Genomic DNA, 19772 nt, shown 5'->3' on the forward strand with positions numbered 1-19772 from the left:
TGTCCACAAAAGCCACAGTCTCTCTGATGAAGGGAGGAAAAGACAGATCTGGTTGATTTTATATGGAATTTGTGAACCCAAATATAGACATTTAAGGTTGGAGCAAACCTCCTGGAACTGGTCTAAAAGTGGGACATGAGCTATTACACCTTGTTCCAGAAGGCCCAAGAGAGCATGGCATAGATCTGTCAAGTCTGCGATGAGACATAGGAAGGTTTCAAGGGAGGAAATGAGGAGGGGAAAGGGAACAAAACTCAAGTTTGCAGCCCTGGAACACCATCTTCTGCACCCAAACATCTGTAATGCAAAATGCACAAGCTTCTGCAAAGGTCAACAAAGGTCCCCCTACTCTGGAAAGTGGAGGTCCACCTTTATGTCCAAGAAGGCTTATTTGAGGCTCTTGCAGACTTGGAATGTCATGTTTTTTTAAGTGGATAGAGATATAGGCTTGAGACCTTGACAATGAAGTTGAGAGGTAGAGAAACAAAAAAAAATGTTTTTTGAAGCCAGGAGGATGATACCTTTATAGTCCACTTCTTAGGCATCTTCTACTGGGGAGGATGGGTTCTCTTAACTGCAGTAACATCCTTGATGAGAATATCTGGGGCTGATCTGAAGAGGCATTATCCCTTGTCGGACATCCAGAATAAACACTCTTGGAGCCTGGAAAGCATCCCTCGCTGAACCCAGTGCCTTAAGGTCACTTCCAGACTAACCCTGCACTGTCCAGTCCAGCGGGGTCCATATGCAATAAGGTCCAAAAACCAGGCTGAGGATGACTGTGTTGAATAGCTGCAAAGTGGAGGGGGAGCCTCTAGCAGTGGTGTAGGTAACTCTTGATCACAAAAAAAAAAGGGAGGAAACAAATTGCTAGATCAATAAAAGCTGAAGAAAAAACACCCATCCTTGTAGGACACAAGCAAAAAACTCAGGCATGCTGGTAGTAGAAGGGGTTATACCCTTGACAAGTCTACAGTTTTTTGCCAGTGTCCAATCCTCCTGTAGGTGGCAGTATAAACCAAAAGTTGAAGATTTCCTGTGCAACTCTATAGATGAAAAAGAGCCAGTTCACCTCCCTGCCCCCAGCCTGTGATTGGACAACAAAGGAGTAGCCTTTATACCAGCTGGGACTTTAGCTTTTTACACATTTGCAAAGAACAAAAGAAAGTTCACCTGATCAGAGTCCAGAGTGACCCGCAGTCCCAGTCTCGTCATTCCATCTTCTTTAAGGAGTTTCAAATGTGGACATAGTGCCAGACAAAAGGCTTTGGCCACATTCTCGGTTAATCTGCTATGGTCAGCAGGGTCACTAAGGCCGCTCTGTTGCTCCTCACTTTCCAGGAAAAATACCTAATAAAAAAAAAAAAAAAAATTCTAAACATAAATATCAGAAAAGTAATATCACTCCCTTAAAGTGGGGTGCCCCCTTAAAAAAAAAAAAAAGAAATTAAAAGTCAGCACTACAAATACTGCAGCTGCTGACTTTTAATAATCGGACACTTACCTGTCCCAGGGTCCAGCGATGCGGGGGAACGAAGCCTCCCCTTGTTCCCCACTCCGCTCGCGGTGCCGTCATTCTTACTGTGGGCACCCGGCTGTGGCTTCACAGCCGGCACCCACTGCGCAAGCGCGAGCAGCGCAGGGCGCCATGATACGCCACACAGTCATCTGGGACATGTGACAGATCCCAGATGACTGTGCGGCGCGAGGGGAAGTGATGTCACCAGCACGGGCAATGAAGAATGCAGACTACGAGGGACCCCCTAGGAAAAGGCATTTAGAGGTTAGTAAAAAAAAAAAAAAAATTTTTTTTTTTTTTTAAGAATTTTAAACTATTTTTTATTTTTTAGTGGCAACACCACTTTAAAAGAAGGCTTTGCTTACAGCAGCCCTCCAACCCTTTACGCTAACTTTACATTGAGCAATATTGATAATCAAGGTACAAGGAGTTTATTTCCCAGTATTGTTCACTGGGCCAGCACCAGAAAGCAGAAGGAAAAGGAAAAGTATTTTTTCACTCTTGATTTTGTTTGAAGGTGGAGTGTAAGGAAAGAGGCTAGGAGAATAGACCTTACCATATAGGGATAGAGGTCGACCGATATGGGTTTTTCTCTGGCCGATGCCGATGCCGATATTTAGAAATCATGGCGGCCGATAGCCGATATATGATGCCGATTTTTTTGGGCCGATATGTTAGGCAGATTTTATTTTACTTATTTATTTTTAATCCCCCTTGATCTAACACACCTTTCCCACTGGGGCATTTTTTAAGGCGCTTTTGGGCTAAAAATAGCGCCTGTAAAGTGCCTGCAAAATGGCTCCCCTGCAGTCTGTGTGAAAGACAGAGTGCTTTCACACGGAGGCGATGCGCTGGCAGGATCTTAAAAAAAAGTCCTGCAAGCAGCACGTTTGGAGTGGTGTATACCGCTCCTCCACCACTCCTGCCCATTGATATGAATGGGCACCACTGCCGAAGCGCATGCAATGCGATTTGGCAGCGGTGCTTCATGGGCGCATTTAACCTCTTCCTTGGCCGCTAGCTGGGTTATATGTGCCCCACTAGCAGCCAAATAGCACCGCTAAAATGATGGTAAAGAGCCGCTAAAACTTGCGTTTTACCATCAACGCCTGCTCGCTCCAGTGTGAAAGCAGCCTTCATAAGTGATACAGAAAATTTCTTACACTTAAACATTTATTAAACAAAACAAACCTCCAATCAGTTTAGTTGTATGTATGATCTAGATTAAAAAAAAAAAAAACTATATATTAAATAAAAACGGGTAGTCAAAACTTTTGGACAAAAAAAAAAAAAATGGGCTAACTTTACTGTTTTTATTTTATTTTTATATTTTAAATGGGTGTATTTTTTTTCCCCAAAAAATGCATTTGAAAGACCTCTGTGCAAATGCCGTGTGACATAAAATATTGCAACAACCGTTATTTTATTCCCTAGGATCTCTGCTAAAAAAATATATATAATTTTTGGGGGGGTCTAAGTGATTTTCTGGCAGAAAATACAGGATTTTTACTTGTAAGCAACAAGTGTCAGAAAAGATTTAGTCTTTAAATGGTTAAACTGAGAACTTCTACACACTGAGATGACTTCATTCATTCATTCAGTGTAAACATTGTATCATTTAGTTCTTTTCTTGGCAGTCTGCCCAGAGAGGAGGAAAGTGTTGCTATGACGACTCAGGCAACTCACACTGACTTCTTACAGAAGTCATTTCAAAGTCCCGCTGTAGAATCGGCTTTTTATCAGAACAATCGGCCGATGCCGATTATTTAAAAAACGGCAAATATCAGCCGATATATCGGCCGGCCGATATATCGGTCGACCTCTATATAGGGACATACAGTACTCAGCATAAATGAGTAGACCTCTTTTGCAAAGTAAGATTTTAATCAATATCTCAATGAACTCAAGAACAATTTCCAACATTTTGACAAAACTGAATTATATAGAACATTTGTTTAGCTCATTACATGAAAGTATGGCTAATAATATAACTTGGATCACAAAATCTTCAGTTTTACTCAAATGAGTTGATGCAAAAATGAATACACACCACAACAAAAACGAATACATTTAGCATTTTGTATGACCTCCGTAATTTGTAAGGACAACACCAAGTCTTCTAAGCATGGAATGAACAAGTTGGCAACATATTGTAACATCTCTCTTTTTCCATTCTTCAAGAACGACCTCTTTTAGAGGCTGGATGGAGAGTGATGTTCAACTTCTCTCTTCAGAATTCCCCATAGGTGTTCAATTGGGTTTAGATCAGGAGACATACTTGGCTACTAAATCACTTTAACCCTGTTCTCCTTCAGAAATGCAACAGTGGCCTTAGATGTGTGTTTTGGATCTTTGTCATGTTAAAAAATGTAAAGACAACCAAGGGCAGGGAGTGATGGTAGCATCTTCTCTTTCAATATAGAGCAGCACTCATCAGTACAGTATTCACGATACCATAAACGAAATTTTGAATACAATTCAAAATACAATTTTGAAGCCATCAGTTCCAAAAACATTTATCTTGGTCTCATCACTCTGGAGTACAAAGTCCCAGTAGTCTTCTTTTTCAGTATTAGCCCTGGCAAATTCTAGGTGGGTTTTTTGTGCATGGACTTTAGGAGAAGCTTCCTTGGTGGATGACCTCCATGCATGCCATTCCTCTGCAGTGTACACCATATTGTGTCACAAGAAACAATCACCCCAGTTTGGCTTTCTACTTCTTTCGCTAACTGCAGTTAACTTGCATGGTGTTTTTCTTCAAACCTTTTTCATCAGAAGACACTCCTGTCGAGGTCTTCTGTGGACGGCCTGGACGTCTCTGTGAGATGGATGCAGTTCAATGTTTGTTACATTTTTGTATCACTTTTGCTAAAGTATTCTGACTGATAAGTAAACCTTTGCTGATCAACTTGTAGCCACCACCTTTCTTGTGTTTCTCAGGTCTTGTGACATTTCTCTTCCATGTGGTGCCATTGCTGACAGCATGAAATGGGAAGGGGTTTTCTTTGTTAAAGAGGGATTCCGCCCAAAAAAAAATATTAAAAGCCAGCAGCTATAAATACTACAGCTGCTGACTTTTAATAAATGGACACTCACCTGTCCCGGGTTCCAGCGATGCCGGCAGCCGAGGCCGATCGACCGCTCGTGCCTCGGCTGCTGCCGCCGCCATTCTAGGTGAGGGAATCAGGAAGTGAAGCGAATCGGCTTTACTTCCCGGTTCCCTACTGCGCATGCGCGAGCCGCACCGCGCAATGGGAAATCTCTGCGCTGTCACTGGGACCCGTGTGTGTCCCAGCAGACAGCGCGGCAGGGCAGGAAATGGCGTAGACTCCCGTGGGAGTCTATGCCCGGAAGTGGGTGAAAATACCTGTCTTGGACAGGTATCTCCACCCCCCTCCCCCCTGAAAGGTGTCAATTGTGACACCGGAGGGGGGGGGGGGGTTCCGATCAGCGGAGGTTCCAATTTAGGGTGGAATCCCGCTTTAAGTAACGCCCTTTTATAATCAACTGTTTGCTGGACACCTGTTTAATGAATAATTAGACTCACCTGTAGTTGAATTCTTGCTAATTAGGATTTTGTTGTCTAAAATATAGCTTTGCTCCTAAGACTTTCATTGGGGTGTATTCATTTTTGCAACATTGTCATAAATGCATTTGTTATTAACAAATATTGGTTGCAATCGATAGCCCGCAGTGAGTATTTTGTAGTAAAGTTTCCCATAGAAAATGTTGATTCTGAAAGGAAAGGTTTTCTGACAAATCTGTTGGAGTGTACTAATTTATGCTGAGCACTGTATTTATAGTTTAGTACAGCCAGGGAACTGAAAACTCCTTGCAATCACATCAAACAGTAGGTGCACATTCTGCAGTTAACACTTAGAAGTTTGTTAGCATTTGTATTTCAAAGTGTACATTGACCTACACATGAGCAGCTCAGTGTACAGTTTAAAGCAGGAAACCCGCGAAAAAATATTTTTTTAAAAGTCAGCAGCTACAGGTACTGCACATAAAATAAAAAAAAATATAACCGCGCTCTCCCACAAATTAATTATTCCTAGCACGTGATTAAACCTAGAATCTCCAACCAAATTCAGCCACTATATGTGACTATTATAATAAATTGATAAAAAACAGAAAACAGTGATAACATATATATGTAATTAATACAAATGCAGTGCTTATCAGTTTCACTGGGAAATAGCATATAAATAAATATTAAATATCAGATAAATAAATAGATAAATTCATTGTGAAATATCAGATGAATAAATAAATCAAAAAATAAATAAATAAAAACGTTAATAAACTCAATATAGTGCTTAAAAAGAGAAACGTGCAACCATCAATGAAATTATATAAATAAATGTGCCCAATAAAGTGCTCTCAAAAGAAAGGAAATAAGAAAGTGCAACAGTCCATTGGGTTAGGGATATTTCTCCAGCGAGATTCTGTATAGAGTATAGGCTTCCTTCACCACCACTGTGCTAATTAGCAATCTGAATGCGCGCTTACCAGACTGAAAAGGAATCTCAGCTCATAGCACATATCATTAGAACTCCTAAGAGACCATCGGACTGGAACAGCAACAAACCCCTTTCAAACGACCTCCAATGGCGGGATCACTCATAAAATATGGATGAAAAAAACTCCCATAGCGTAAATCCACATAAATAGCGTTTTATTAAACCATAGAAAACATACTCACACGCAAGACAGATAAAAACAGCGTTAAATGCCGGCTGGCAAAACGAGCGCCCAATAGTTCCTGTCACGTGATGGCGTCAACACGTCGAGGCCACAAATACTGCAGCTGCTGACTTTTAAAAGTAGGGACATCTGTCCCAGGGTCCAGTGATGTCGGCACCCGAGACCGAAACGTCCCTCGGTCCTCGGATGCTGCCGCTGCCATCTTCGCTATGGGAATCAGGAAATGAAGCTTTGCGGCTTCACTTCCCGGTTCCCTACTGCACATGTGCGAGTCACGCAGCACAATCTAAATAGTCCGTGCTGTCTCTGGGACCTGTGTGTGTCCCAGCAGACAGCACGGTGGGACGGGAAGAGGCATACACTCCCGTGGGAGTCTATGCCCGGAAGTGGGTGCAAATACCTGTCTTAGACAGGTATCTGCACCCCCCCTCCCCCTGAACGGTGTCAAATGTGACACCGGAGGGGGGGGGGGGGTTCCGAAAAGCGGAATTAAAATTTTTGTGTGAACTTCCATTTTAACCACTTGCTGACCCGCCAGCCGTAATTATACGGTGGTTGTTTGAAGGGGAACACCGTTGTTGTGGCTGAACTGGTGGGCATTGATGAGGTGGCACTTATGGGGACTGATGAGGTGGCACTTATGGGCACTGATGAGGTGGCAATTATGAGGAGGCACTAATATGCCGCACTGATGGGCACTGCTAGGTGGCACTGATGGGCACTGCTAGGTGGCACTGATGGGCTCCAATGGTGGGCACTAATAGGAGGCCTGGATAGGTGGTACTGATGGGCATTGATTGACAGCAGTTATGGGCAGCACTGACTGGCATCGCTAATGGGCACTGATTGCTGCCATGGTGAGCAGTGTATGGTGACACTGTATTGCTATACTGTTATCAGGGCACTGACGATCAGTGCCCCGATTACATTCCTAGATGTCCCCCTATGTGGAGATGCCGCTGATCGGTTGTCCTCGCCACACACTATCAGTGTGAGGCGAGGAGAGCCAATTACCGCCACTTCCTTGTTTACATGCGACCGGCTGTGATTGGACACAGCCGATCACATGGTTAAAGAGCCGTGTTTACAGAGATCGGGGTCGCGCCGTGTCCTAGCAACACAATGTGGCAGCGATCGCCGTGCGAGAGTGCCCGTTCTAGGACGCCGTCATATGACGGCGTCCCAGAACAAGAGTCGCACCGCCCCGCCGTCATTTGACAGTGGGCAGGCGCCAAGCAGTTAAAGAGGTTCTGACATGCTTTTTTTCTATTACAAGGTATGTTTACATTTCTTGTAATTGGAATAAAAGTGACCCAAACTTTTTAAAAAAAAAAAGACAGACTAGCACTAGATCTCTTCTGTAAGTCAAAATTGTTAACCTGAAGAAATTTTTAAACGTCCCCTATGGAGATTTTTAAGGGTCAAAGTCTGTCGCCATTCCACGAGAGGGCGCACTTTGGAAGTGTGACATGCTGGGTATCAATTTACGCGGCGTAGCATTATCTTTCACAATATTAAAAAAAAAAATTGGGCTAACTTTACTGATTTTTTTTTTTTATTTTTTTTATTAAAAAATAAGACGAGTATTCATTGTGCTTGGGAGACCAAATACGGTGTGACAAGGTATTGCAACGACAACCATTTTATTCTCTAGGGTGTCTGAAAAAATATATATAAAGTTTGGGGGTTCTAAGTAATTTTTCTAGCAAAAAAAAAAAAAAAAAAAAGATTTTAACTTGTAAACACCAATTCTCAAAAAGAGGCTTGGTCCTTGAGTGGTTAAGCATAATTTTGTGTTGGTATGATGTAACTCACATGCACATGTGCAAAAGTAAAAGTATCCTGGGCAATCAAGACTCCAAACCCTTGAAAATGACTGGGTGAAGAAGTAATCTATTGTCACTCATAGCAACAAAATTCCACCTTCATTTTAGATTATGTGTTAGAATATAACAAACGTGACTTTATAATGTAGAGCCAGGGTCCTCTTCACCCCAACGTGTGATAATTCCTACCTCTATCCAGCGAATAATCTTCCCATTTGCTTTATACTCTGAGCCGTGGGATATTTTGACGCTGGTGACAGATTCCAAGGATTTCCCATCAATAGGACTGATAACTCTGCAAAAAATAGAGCATTTTCTGTATACTAGTCTCAAACTAAAACAGACAAAAATAAAACAATAAAACAAAGTCACTTCATGCATGTCTAAAGGGAGAACTGCAAGTGGAGTTAATTTTTACTCTTGGCTCAATGCCTTAATTAAAAACATAATTGTGTGTTGAAAAATGGAAAGAGGAAAACAAATTTAAGGCTCAGTGAAAAAAAGAATTAGCAAATTCTACCCACATAAAAATGTTTTATTGCATAGGACAACAACATTTTTTTTTCAGATGGTTCAACTCCTGAAGCTTATTTTTAAATGCAAGTTTACCCTTTATTGAAGTTCTTGTCATCCTCCACCCACTGCACGTAGACATGTTCCTGGTTCTCCTCGGCATCTGCCTTCCCGCATGTGATTGTGTAATCCTTCATTTCTCGCAAAGCTTGTCTCAGGGCATCCATGCTTTCTGCTGTAATCTGGACCATCACCCCATCTGACCCACCAGATAAAGATACAAAAGATGAGTATAGGAACCCAAGAGATGGCATGATTTCGAAATAAAGAGGTCAAAAACATGCGGTACTTCTCAGAATACGCTTTTAACGAACATTTGCCACCTGATAGTGGGCACTCCCGCAGAGCTAAAACAAGTGTACATGTCCAACCTTGTGGTAATAGTTTTGAAAAGGCCTTTTGATATAACCCCATGACTGTGCCCCTGTGCACAAATACATTGATGAGTTTGGCATGGGGGAGCTTAAGTGGACCTGCACAAAGCTCTAACCTCAAACCTACTGGACACCTTTGCAAGAAAATGAAGAAGACTGCTAGCCAGGTCTTTTTCCCAACATTAGGACCTTAACCTCAAAATTGCTCTTTTGGCTGAATAGATCCAAATTCTAACAGACAAACTCCATAATCTTGTGGAGAGCCTTCCTAGAACACAACAGGCTGTTAAAACCACAAAAAAGGAGACGGGGAGGGGGAACATCTCCATATTAATGCCCATGGTTTTGAAATTTGACAACAAGCTGTAGTATGATCAGATTTCCATGTGAGATTCCACCCCGACTGAAATTTTCCCCGACATCAAGCAATTCCATGCATGCAATCACCACCTCAATCTACTGGGCTTTTAAAGCAGCAGGAAGGAATACAGACATTAGTGGACAGTAAATCTTGCAAACACTACATAAAACTGCAAGGTCAGCTCTGCTAACCTAGGAAATTTACATGAGGGTAAAGGAGAGCAAGCAGGCTATTAGGGAAAAACAGTAAGGTTTGGTTTTCTAACCTGACTAATCAGTTTATTTTGAAGGACAATTCAACATACATGTCAATATAAACAAATGCCCTCCAGCTTCAATGTACCACAACACACAGGTGTAAATGCACTATAGCTTGTGGTGTACTGCACTGGCCTTAAATAGTGCAGGTCAATTTTTTTATTGCATTGACACTCATTAAAGACCCGTTCAAAATGAGCAGCCTGCTTTAGCTCAATGCCTATTAACATATGAAAAAGGTGCACACATACCTGGATAGAGCTAAAAGCCAGCCATAGACTGTTTGAACCTCAGGCGGTTTAGTTCGGCTGAGATTTAAACCATGTATGGGCAGAGTGAATGTAACCAAGATGATCGATCGGCGGGAGGGATTCCCCTGTTAACACTCTCTGGGGAATCAAATTTCTTTCCTGCAATCCATGGTTGCAGGAAAGAAATTTGCTCCATCTATGACCGGCCTTAGACACTCAGACAGAACAGTCTTTTACATATAGTAGGTACAGAGTAAACAAAAAAAAAAAACTTGTTTTAATCATCAACCAAGCAGTACTGAGGGATGGATAGTTGGTGATTTGCACAACTGGGTCTAAAAATCAACAATCTTGTTCCAAAACCGATAGGGATGCATTTTTGCTCCTAATAGTTGATGGTGATTGCACTACACAGCTACAAGAGGCTGTAGGACTTAACAGTCCTTCTGTACAACAAGGCAGTCAACTGCACAATGCACAATAGAAAAAACTTATTAAAATATTTTACACCCAATTTGATACATCACAACTGATTATTGGACTTCTAATGAATTTGAGCATCTTAAGTGCCTCTTATCCTCTCCACCCCTATACCCTCATTTGCAGTCCCCTGTTTAAACACATATACTGTATCAAAGGGGCCCAATACCTTTCTTAAAATAAACTGCAGTTCAGGGCTCCCATCTATGCTGGTCATGTGATCCAACATTTAGATTAAAATCCTGATCTTTTCTAAAGGCACACTTTTTTGGCAGGGATCACATGCTAAATGCTAAAACTTTTGACTGTATAACTGTCACAGAAGGGAGCCATGGCCACATTATTGTCCAGAAATGTAAGGCATTCAGCACTTCTATTGCATTCTATTTATCTTGGCGACTGTTGACATAGCTTGCAGTGAACTCTGAATATAGGTCCAGTTTGAGATGAACTTCAGTTTAAAAGCATTGTAAAGGAGGGGGGAGGGGGTTGCAATAATTCAGGAAGCCACTGGTCCTCTCTAAAAGCTGGCATGGAGTCAATGAGCTCGGGCTGTTGGTGGAAATGTACGGGCTGTAAAGTATTTTAGTCACATGTTTCATTATCGCATTAAAAGCACCTACCTTCTACAATGCTGGACTTGGCTAGGAACCCAGATGAAGGCTTCAGGGCTCCACTGAAGACAAAGAAACTGGCACCAGTCACTGAAGCAACACAGAAGAAGTCAGAAGATTATTACAAGCTTGGGGGGGGGGGGGGTGCAGTAGTCATAAAAATAAGAATTCAGCTATTGAAAGCATGTATGCATATACAGTAGATGACAGATGGCTACCAAATAATTGCCTTTAGTTACTGTAGAGAACTGTTCTTTGTATTATTTAATCCAGGAGGTTTTCAACTTAAAGCAGAACTCCAGGCAAAAAAAGAAAAAAACACAATCAGTTGTGCAGCAATAAAAAAAAGCAGCAAATATATCTTGACAGAGGTCTGACATGCACACTTGAATCTGTCCCATCAGTGTCCTAAAATCTTTTGCACAGCAGCAATCACACAGAGAGGCACCATAAGCACCCTGAACTAATCAAAGTTCTACTGCTTTACACAAAACTGTCAACAACTGAAGTATGTTTCAGGCTGTGCGAATTGGATGCCGGTCTCTCTGCATCCAATTCGCATAGCAGGAGATTGTGAGCAGCTCTCTATGGAGAGTCGGTCACGATTTGCACAGGAGTCCTGTGCGTCTTTGGTCTATTTCAGGTCCAAATTCAGCCAAAAATTCATGCTGAAATTGGACCTGAAGTGGAGAATTGAGATGCAACGGATTCTGCATGTTATAGTGTGAGCCCAGCCTCAAGGAAGAGGGAGCAGAGTGATGACCTCATCTGTGTGTCGTCTCCTTGTTATCCAATCACAGGATGGGGCACAAACTATCATTTAACTACTTGCCATCTGTGCCAATTCTGGCATTTCCCTCATATATGTAAAAACCTGTGTTTTTTTTGCTAGAAAATGACTTAAACCCCCAAAAATTATATTTTTATTTTTAGCAGAGACCCTAGAGAATAAAATGGCAGTTGTAATTTTTTGTGCCACATGGTATTTGCGCAGAAATTTTTCAAACGCAAATAAAAAACAACAACACTTTCACAAATTAAACTAAAACCCACTAAAGTTAACCCAATTTTTTGTTATAAAGTGAAAGATGATGTTATGGCACGTAAATAGATACTTAACATGTCACACTTTAAAACTGCGCACAGTGGAATGGTGCCAAACTTTGGTACTTAAAAATCTCCATAGGCTACGTTTAAAAAAAAAAATTGCAGGTAACCTGTTTAGAGTTAGAGGAGGTATTTCTTTAGCATTATTGCTCTCGCTCTAACGTTCGCATCGATAGCTCATGTGTGGTTTAAATGCCGTTTACATATGCGGGTGCAACCTACGTATGCATTTGCTTCTGCGTGGGAGCACAAGGGGATGGGGGCACTTTAAAAAAAAAAATTATTATTATTGTTTAAAACATTTTTTTATCTTTACACATTTCCTTTACATTTTTTGTTATCACTTTTATGGGATCAAAAAAAAAAAAAAAAACACAACATCTTAACCACTTCAGCTCCAGAAGAATTTGCCCCCTTAATGACCAGGCCATTTTTTGCAATACGGCACTGCGTCAATTTAACTGACACGGCTGTGCGGCGTTGCACCCAAACAAAATTGACATCCTTTTTTTTCCATAAATAGAGCTTTCTTTTGTTGGTATTTGATCACCTCTGTGGTTTTTATTTTTTGAGCTATAAACAAAAAAAGAACAACAATTTTGAAAAAAAAAAGCAATAGTTTTAACTTTTTGCTATAATAAATATCCCCCAAAAAATATAAAAAAAAAAAAAAAAAAAAAATTCTTCCTCAGTTTAGGCCGATATGTATTCTTCTACATATGTTTGGTAAAAAAAAAAAAAAATTGCAATAAGCTTATATTGATTGGTTTTCACAAAAGTTATAGCATCTACAAAATAGGGGATAGAATTATAGCATTTTTTTGATAATTTTTTTTTATTAGTAATGGCAGTGATCAGCGATTTTTATTGGGATTGCGACATTGTGGCGGACACATCGGATATTTTTTACACTATTTTTGGACCACTGACATTTATACAGCAATCAGAGCTAAAAATAGCCACCGATTACTGTATAAATGTCACTGGCAGGAAAGGGGGTTAAACACTAGGGGGGCGATCAAGTGGTTGGGATGGGCCAACTAGAATATGACAGATCACTGCTCCCGATGACAGGGAGCAGTAGATCCCTATCATGTCACTAGGCAAAACAGGGAAATACCTTTTTTACATAAGCATCTCCCCGTTCTGTCTCTCCTTGCCACAATCGCAGGTCACCGGTGGACATGGAGTCCGCGGGACCTGCTTGCACGCTCCCACGGCTCGCACCTGCTAGCCTGCAATGACGGGGGGCATACAGGTACGTACATTTACCCACCTGTGCCATTCTGACGTACATCGTCATGCAGCGGTCGGCAAGTGGTTAAGCTTACAAGCAAAAAAAAAAACTGCAGCGTTCACATCTGCTGGCACCGGAAGTGACGTTGTGATGTCCCATCCCGCCGCCTGTAAAAGCAATTAGGCGGCTAAACAGCCGCTATGATGACTTTTACATTGCAGGGAATGCCTGCTGAAAAAAAGATATCAGAATGATGCCTGCGGCATCATTCAGATATCGCCACTTAAAGTCCAGGATGTCACAGGATTGTTATGGATAGATTAATGCTTTGCTAAAATGACTATTTTCTATTATGTACATATAAATGCTGAATTCCTTACTCAATGAGGTAACTAGAGACCCCCTCCCATCGGAGTGAGTCCAGGAGTCCACAAGCCTTCACATCAGCAGAAAACCTGGATGAAACTGGTCAGGAGAGCCTTAGATAAGGGTTCATCCAATCCTCAGTTGACAGCACGGATTGCAGCTGTGATGCTACTTTGCAAATGACGACTCATTCTTTACTATAAAGGAAGCTATATGCTCAGAGCAATAAAGGAAGTTTTTCACTGAACAGCTTTTGTCAGTGTGTTTCTTCTAAACATGCATGCATGGACATTTGAAATTAGACCAGGTGCAGATAATTCGAACAGAAACTTGTCTGGAATCCAAAACAGGATGGCCTCCCGGTAGGAAGTGGTTAGTGGCATTTTAATCCATCCTACCTGCACCCTGTGTTTTTCACCTGCATTGATCATTTATTTTCATTTGTTGGTCCATGTGCCTATCCTATGGTATTGTAAATAATCACATTCCGGTGTCAGAAGTTTCCTATTGTGTACAAACATGAGGCAAAACATGAGGCATGCGGCAGAGCACAGGTTAATGAATGGCCTCGGTCTGTGGTCTAAGGGTCCTTTCACACGGGCTTGTCCGTTATACAGATTCCACTTGCTCAGCGGGGGGGGTCGATCCGCTGGTCCCCATCGAGCAGGCGGATGACAGGTCCGTCTCCGCACACTGTGACCCGATCAGAGCACCTGTGTGAAAGGGGCCTAATGCCGGCCATACAAGGTTCGAATTTCGAAAATCGTATCTAAGAATTCTCGTATGAATTTCGCACCATTAGTGGGCTGCAGCAACAGCCGATTTTCGTGTGAAAATGAAATTTGAGGAATCAGACATGTTGGAAATTTTTTTTTTTTAAACAAACGATTTTCTAATCAATGATGGGAGAATCGTGCGAGAAATGTAATAAGAAAAGAACATTTACGGAGAGAAAAGAAGATTCCCGGCCACGAAAATTCTTTTCTGTAGCAACATGAGGTGAAATTGAAGGCTTGGTCAGCCGAATTTCGAAAATCAATGGTGGCACCATCGGCTCAGAAAAAAAAACGAACTTTCTGATTCTGAAAAGAAAATTAGTTTGAAATTCGACCATGTATGGCCTGCATAAGAATGTACACATCCTGTGAAGAAACGACATATCCGACAATCCCTGGGCCTCTCAGTCTAGTGCTCTTCAGGTGAGAGTTAATTAGATCAGACCAAAGCAGGCAGAGCAATTAAAAGAAAGATCACCATACAGTCTTTCATCATAATTAGCAATCCCATATTTGTGAAGGTGAGACATGGTTAATGACCCGAAAGATTCCTGTCCCTTTAGCGAATAGGGAAAAGCTAGGTAGGTTAATGCATGGACACTGGGGAATCAATCCACCATGACACTGCAAACTACAGCCACAACACGGGATCCCATCGTTACAAGGTAAGGCAAACGACACAAGGAATATAACTACACTAATACTTTGTTAAAACAACAAAAAACATTTGGAAGTGTACAATGCCTTTAAAAGGGTTGTAAACCCTGTTACACCACTTGTATCTACAGGTAAGCCTATAATATGGCTTACCTGTAAGTACTGTAAATATCTCCTTAACCTGCACATTTTAGGAGATATTTACCATATACTCCTGTGCCGACATCATTGGCTCATGCGCCCTGAAGAAATGGGCCACTCATGCCATTTCTTCAGCAACCATGTTGTGACCGGCGGCTCCCGCGCATATGCGTGGGAGTGACTTTATCACAGCTCCAGGCCAATCACAGTGCCATAGCCCGCGAACCTGGAAAGAATGCCGGGAGTCATGTAGCCGGTCATAGCTGTGTGCGTAACAGCTTTGATCTAAAGTAAGTATTTCGTATAGTATGCGATGCATACAAGCTCATTATGCCTTTGTCTTACTGAGTTTGTTTTTTGGGGGTTTTTTTCTTTTCTCGGGTTTACAACCACTTTAAGATCAGTGTAAAAAGAAAAAAGAAAACCTCCCTATGCGTTCTGGCAGGGGTGCCTGGTAGGGATCGACCAATATCGTTTTTTCGGTGCCGATACAATATCGATATTTCGGCCACCTCTCCTGCCCATAGCCAATATTATTTGCCGATATTTTGTACATTTAAAAAAATAAGAATTTCACCTTCCTTTTACATTTTTTTTTTTGCTTTTTTATCACCGTTATTGCTGTCACAACAAATGTAAACATCCCTTGTGACAGTAATAGGCATTGACAGGTACTCTTTATGGAGAGATTGGGGGTCTAAAAGCTAAAAGACTCCAAGCCCCTCCTCTGCACTTGAAAGTATTCAAAACGTCAATATCCGCATTTCTGAATACTTTTTTTTTTTTTTAAACTAGCGACTTTAAGATGCCAGTAATCCGGAAGTGATGTCATGAAGTCGTTTCCAGATTACTAGAGCCGAGACCCAAAATGAAGCATCGGCTTTGTTCGGGTCTTCAGCCAGCCAGCAGACATTCCAAGGGGTTGCTTGGGCTTCCTGGTGGGACAGGAGAGCCCAGGTGAGCGGCAGGAGGGGGGGCGGGGAAACCACACACCGCCTGCTGCTTGTAATAACAGCCGAGTGGCTGCTGAGCCGCATTGGTTGTTATTACAATAAAGCAAACCCCTTGAAGCAATATCGGTAATGTCAGTTTTTAGACCGATACTTCTGAAAAAGTGAATATCGGCCGCACCGATAATCGGTTGATCACTAGTGACTGGATTTCGAGACTAAAGACTGACTTTACAAAAATTGGTAAATACTTTGACAGCGAAGCCTGTTAAAAAAATTCAACTACATTTAGATATAACTAAAGCTATTTATATGGATATCAGCTGGAAAATAAAAGCCACAATCTACACCTCAGTGCATTCTACTTGACTCTCCCTACTCGGAATTTATTCACCTATTAGGCTGCAAAACAGCATTGCAGAGGCTGAAAGAAATTTCAGAGTAGCTCAAATGTCTTTAGGTTTGGAGGTTGCTCTAGTTTAAATGCCCACTAAAAGCAAAGTATTTCTGAACAGAAACTGAGCTACACAAAGAGGTCCAGGGCCCAGAGCAAGAAGAACCACCCAGATTGCAACAAAGGCTTTTAACTTTATATCAAAGTGGTAAATCTCTTTTAAAGCATTCAATAATATGTTAATAGACATTAATCACCAATTCTACAATTACTAGAGGCTATTTATCGTCAGTATCCACACGAGGAAGATACAACTGTCCTCACCTTTACGCGGTTGCTTGTGGATACTGATGGCTTGCGTCTGGTAATTGCCGTCATCATTCTGCACACACACCAGGTGAGAGTCAGCCTTCTGATTGAAGCATGTGCCTCCAGCCAGGACGTGCTCATTAGATTTATTCATGGCTTTCATCATCTACAAATCAAGTAAAACGAGTACAGAAAACGGAATGGAGAAAAGCAGCATGATAACCACGGAGCTGACCGAAACAATACCAGCATGTCCTAATCATAATCTGTACAACACAGCATCCATAGGAATAAAACATAGAATATAGCTATAAAAAAAAAGTAGAGAACACAATGCCTTTCAGCGAGACTGTGATTTACCTCAAGAACATAATGAGGTTTTGTCTGCCCATCCTTGACCTCCATGATCACTGAAGACTAAAACATATCAAAGCCCTCATATATACTAGAATATACAGAACCCCTTTTCTTTTTATATTTTTTTTTTTTTTTATTTGAGCCTCCAGTAAATGACGAACATAAACTGAAAAGAATGAACAGGTTTTAAAAATGTTCTTTATTTATAAACTCCCATCTAGAGATAAAAGCAACACACTCTTACAATGCAACAAACAGAGCATGATCTGACCTAAAACATATGTAAGGTAGTGTCTTCATATTATTCCTTATTATTCCTTATGACCCTGTACAGCAATCATGCTCAACCCATGACCCATGGACCCATCTGATGTGGCCCACGACCTCAAACCCATGGCAACCCACACAGCCTCCTTTGGGTACACGTCGCTCTATCGAATGATTGCCAGTCCTCCATTATCCCAGCAGCTGTCACACACAAGGTGCTATTGCCACCAGCTCCCCGCTCTTCTTTGCTTCCTAACACACAGACACAGGAAGAGGAGCCTTTAGCTGAGTGGATTACATCTAGTGGCTTCCATACAGGGATTCTGAAGGTTGATTCTCAAAGTTGTGTGATGAGCTTGGTGTCATTTTGGGAGCATGTGAGAGAATTATGTGTCATTTTATCATTTAAACACATTTATTATTATACTAGGGCAGTGATGGCAAACCTTGGCACCCCAGATGTTTTGGAACTACATTTCCCATGATGCCCATGCACTCTGAAGTGTAGCTGAGCATCATGGGATATGTAGTTTCAAAACATCTGGGGTGCCAAGGTTCGCCATCACTGTACTAGGGCATGTCATTCCTGGTCTGTTTTTTGTTTAGATTGTCTACAGTCCTTGTTCTGGCAATTTAAGGGATGGCTGCAAAAACTCTGATATAGTGAAGCCTGCAACACTGGTTCAGCTGGTCACACCTGAGCGCAAGACTGGGATTAATGGGGATCTGCTTTAAAAAAAAAAAATTGTGAATAAACAGTGGGTAAACATTGATTGGTCTTAAGGAAAATAATGATCCTGTTTGCGGTTGAAAATACTCATTATGCTATTCAAAAATTAAATCTAATTCCTGAACCATTTAATTTCAGTGTGGCCTACAACCGTTTACCAAATCACTTAAGTGGCCCCTGCTCTTCAAAAGGTTGCCACCCCTGCTGTACAGCTTGCATGGGATTCCTAGAGCCACGTTTGCAGCAAAAAAGAAAGAAAATGGAGTTTACTATTTTTCGCAAATGAGCCTGTTAAGTGTTTGCAACTGCAATCAGTGGGATTGCAGGTGCAATGCTAGGTTCCTACTGACTTATCCTCCAGCTCTCTCTCTACCAAGATACTGACATTTAGCTAGAGAGCTGGAGGAGGTATCATTGTACTAAGAGTAGTGATCACTGCGCTTGTGTTCCATTGAGAACTACAAGTACTTCAACTGGCAGACGGGACTATTTTATCAATATGCAGATCTCTGTGACATGGTTGTGAAGCCAGGCAGAGCCGCACCGATTTAAAAACATGACAACTACGAGGAGAAAAAAACGTTTGGCACCATGTTATACCCTAAATAGTGGCATGACTTGTAACTTAGTCTTAAAGGTGGAGTTAGCCTTAAAAGAATAAAAAACCCTAACCAATGGCAGGTTGAAAAGGCAGGAAAAGTATCTTTTTTTTTTCTAGAACTGTATAGCTATTACAAGAACAAATACCTCATTGTATCGATTGCTGGGAATTTTAATGCTGGTTTTTCTGACTTCCATATCCACCACCAAGCCTTGAACCACCGGCAGAGTGTACTGGTAGTTGCGGAAATCCTTCATGTGAAAAATACAAGCAGAGAGTGAGAGGGGAAAGGGATGCCATGTATTCTTGATAAAGCATTCTAATCTAGATTTATAAATATAAATTCATATTTTTATATTTAAAGCCTCAAATCCTACAGAACTTACTTTTTTTTAACAAGAAATCATATCAAAATAGTTTCATGATAATAGTAGTCTAAGCTGAGCTCCAAATATAAATTACTGCAGGGTTAATAAATGCACCTGACTAGAAACAGTTATCCACGCTATAGGGTCTCAGAGTCTGATGGTCTTGGGTTTAAAGGCTAAATAAAGTCCTCAGGCGCAAGAAAAATAAAGATCTGAAAAGGTTTCAATAATACTATGCCAAAGGACTGCCGACCCATTTGCTTTTTCGACCTTCCCTCGGACAAGAGGTCAGCAAACATTATACACAATAGAGAAGAGCTGGGGAACAAGTGAAGACCAATGGCCTGCACACTTAGGCCCATACGCACTAGGTTTAAAGGCAGAATGGAAAGAGGATAAGCAAGGTGGAAGAATTAAAGGAATATAATCCTGGCTGTACATAGAGATTTTATAATTCAATTACAAATTATTGCTACCTCAGGAGACCTTTTTTTCATCTTGCATGTATATGCCATGGTGAGTGCTGGTGTCTACATGGAGTGTGTGTGTG

General features: G+C 41.4%; 1 protein-coding gene across 1 annotated transcript in view; it reads right to left on the reverse strand.

Annotated features, from left to right (window-relative positions):
• ZFYVE9 (zinc finger FYVE-type containing 9) overlaps positions 1–19772 on the reverse strand; it is a 134298-nt gene that overhangs the window by 16181 nt on the left and 98345 nt on the right. The window contains exons 12-17 of the mRNA XM_077453333.1: positions 19001–19105; positions 16915–17065; positions 10972–11052; positions 8662–8824; positions 8242–8347; positions 1174–1350 (exon numbers count right to left, since the gene is read on the reverse strand). Coding sequence (XP_077309459.1) covers positions 1174–1350; positions 8242–8347; positions 8662–8824; positions 10972–11052; positions 16915–17065; positions 19001–19105 — 783 coding nt within the window. The remainder of the gene's footprint in view (positions 1–1173; positions 1351–8241; positions 8348–8661; positions 8825–10971; positions 11053–16914; positions 17066–19000; positions 19106–19772) is intronic.

The sequence above is a fragment of the Lithobates pipiens genome, unplaced genomic scaffold, assembly GCF_037356315.1.
Source record: "Lithobates pipiens isolate NorthernLeopardFrog02 unplaced genomic scaffold, aLitPip1_a1.2 Scaffold_23, whole genome shotgun sequence".
Lineage (NCBI taxonomy): Eukaryota > Metazoa > Chordata > Amphibia > Anura > Ranidae > Lithobates > Lithobates pipiens.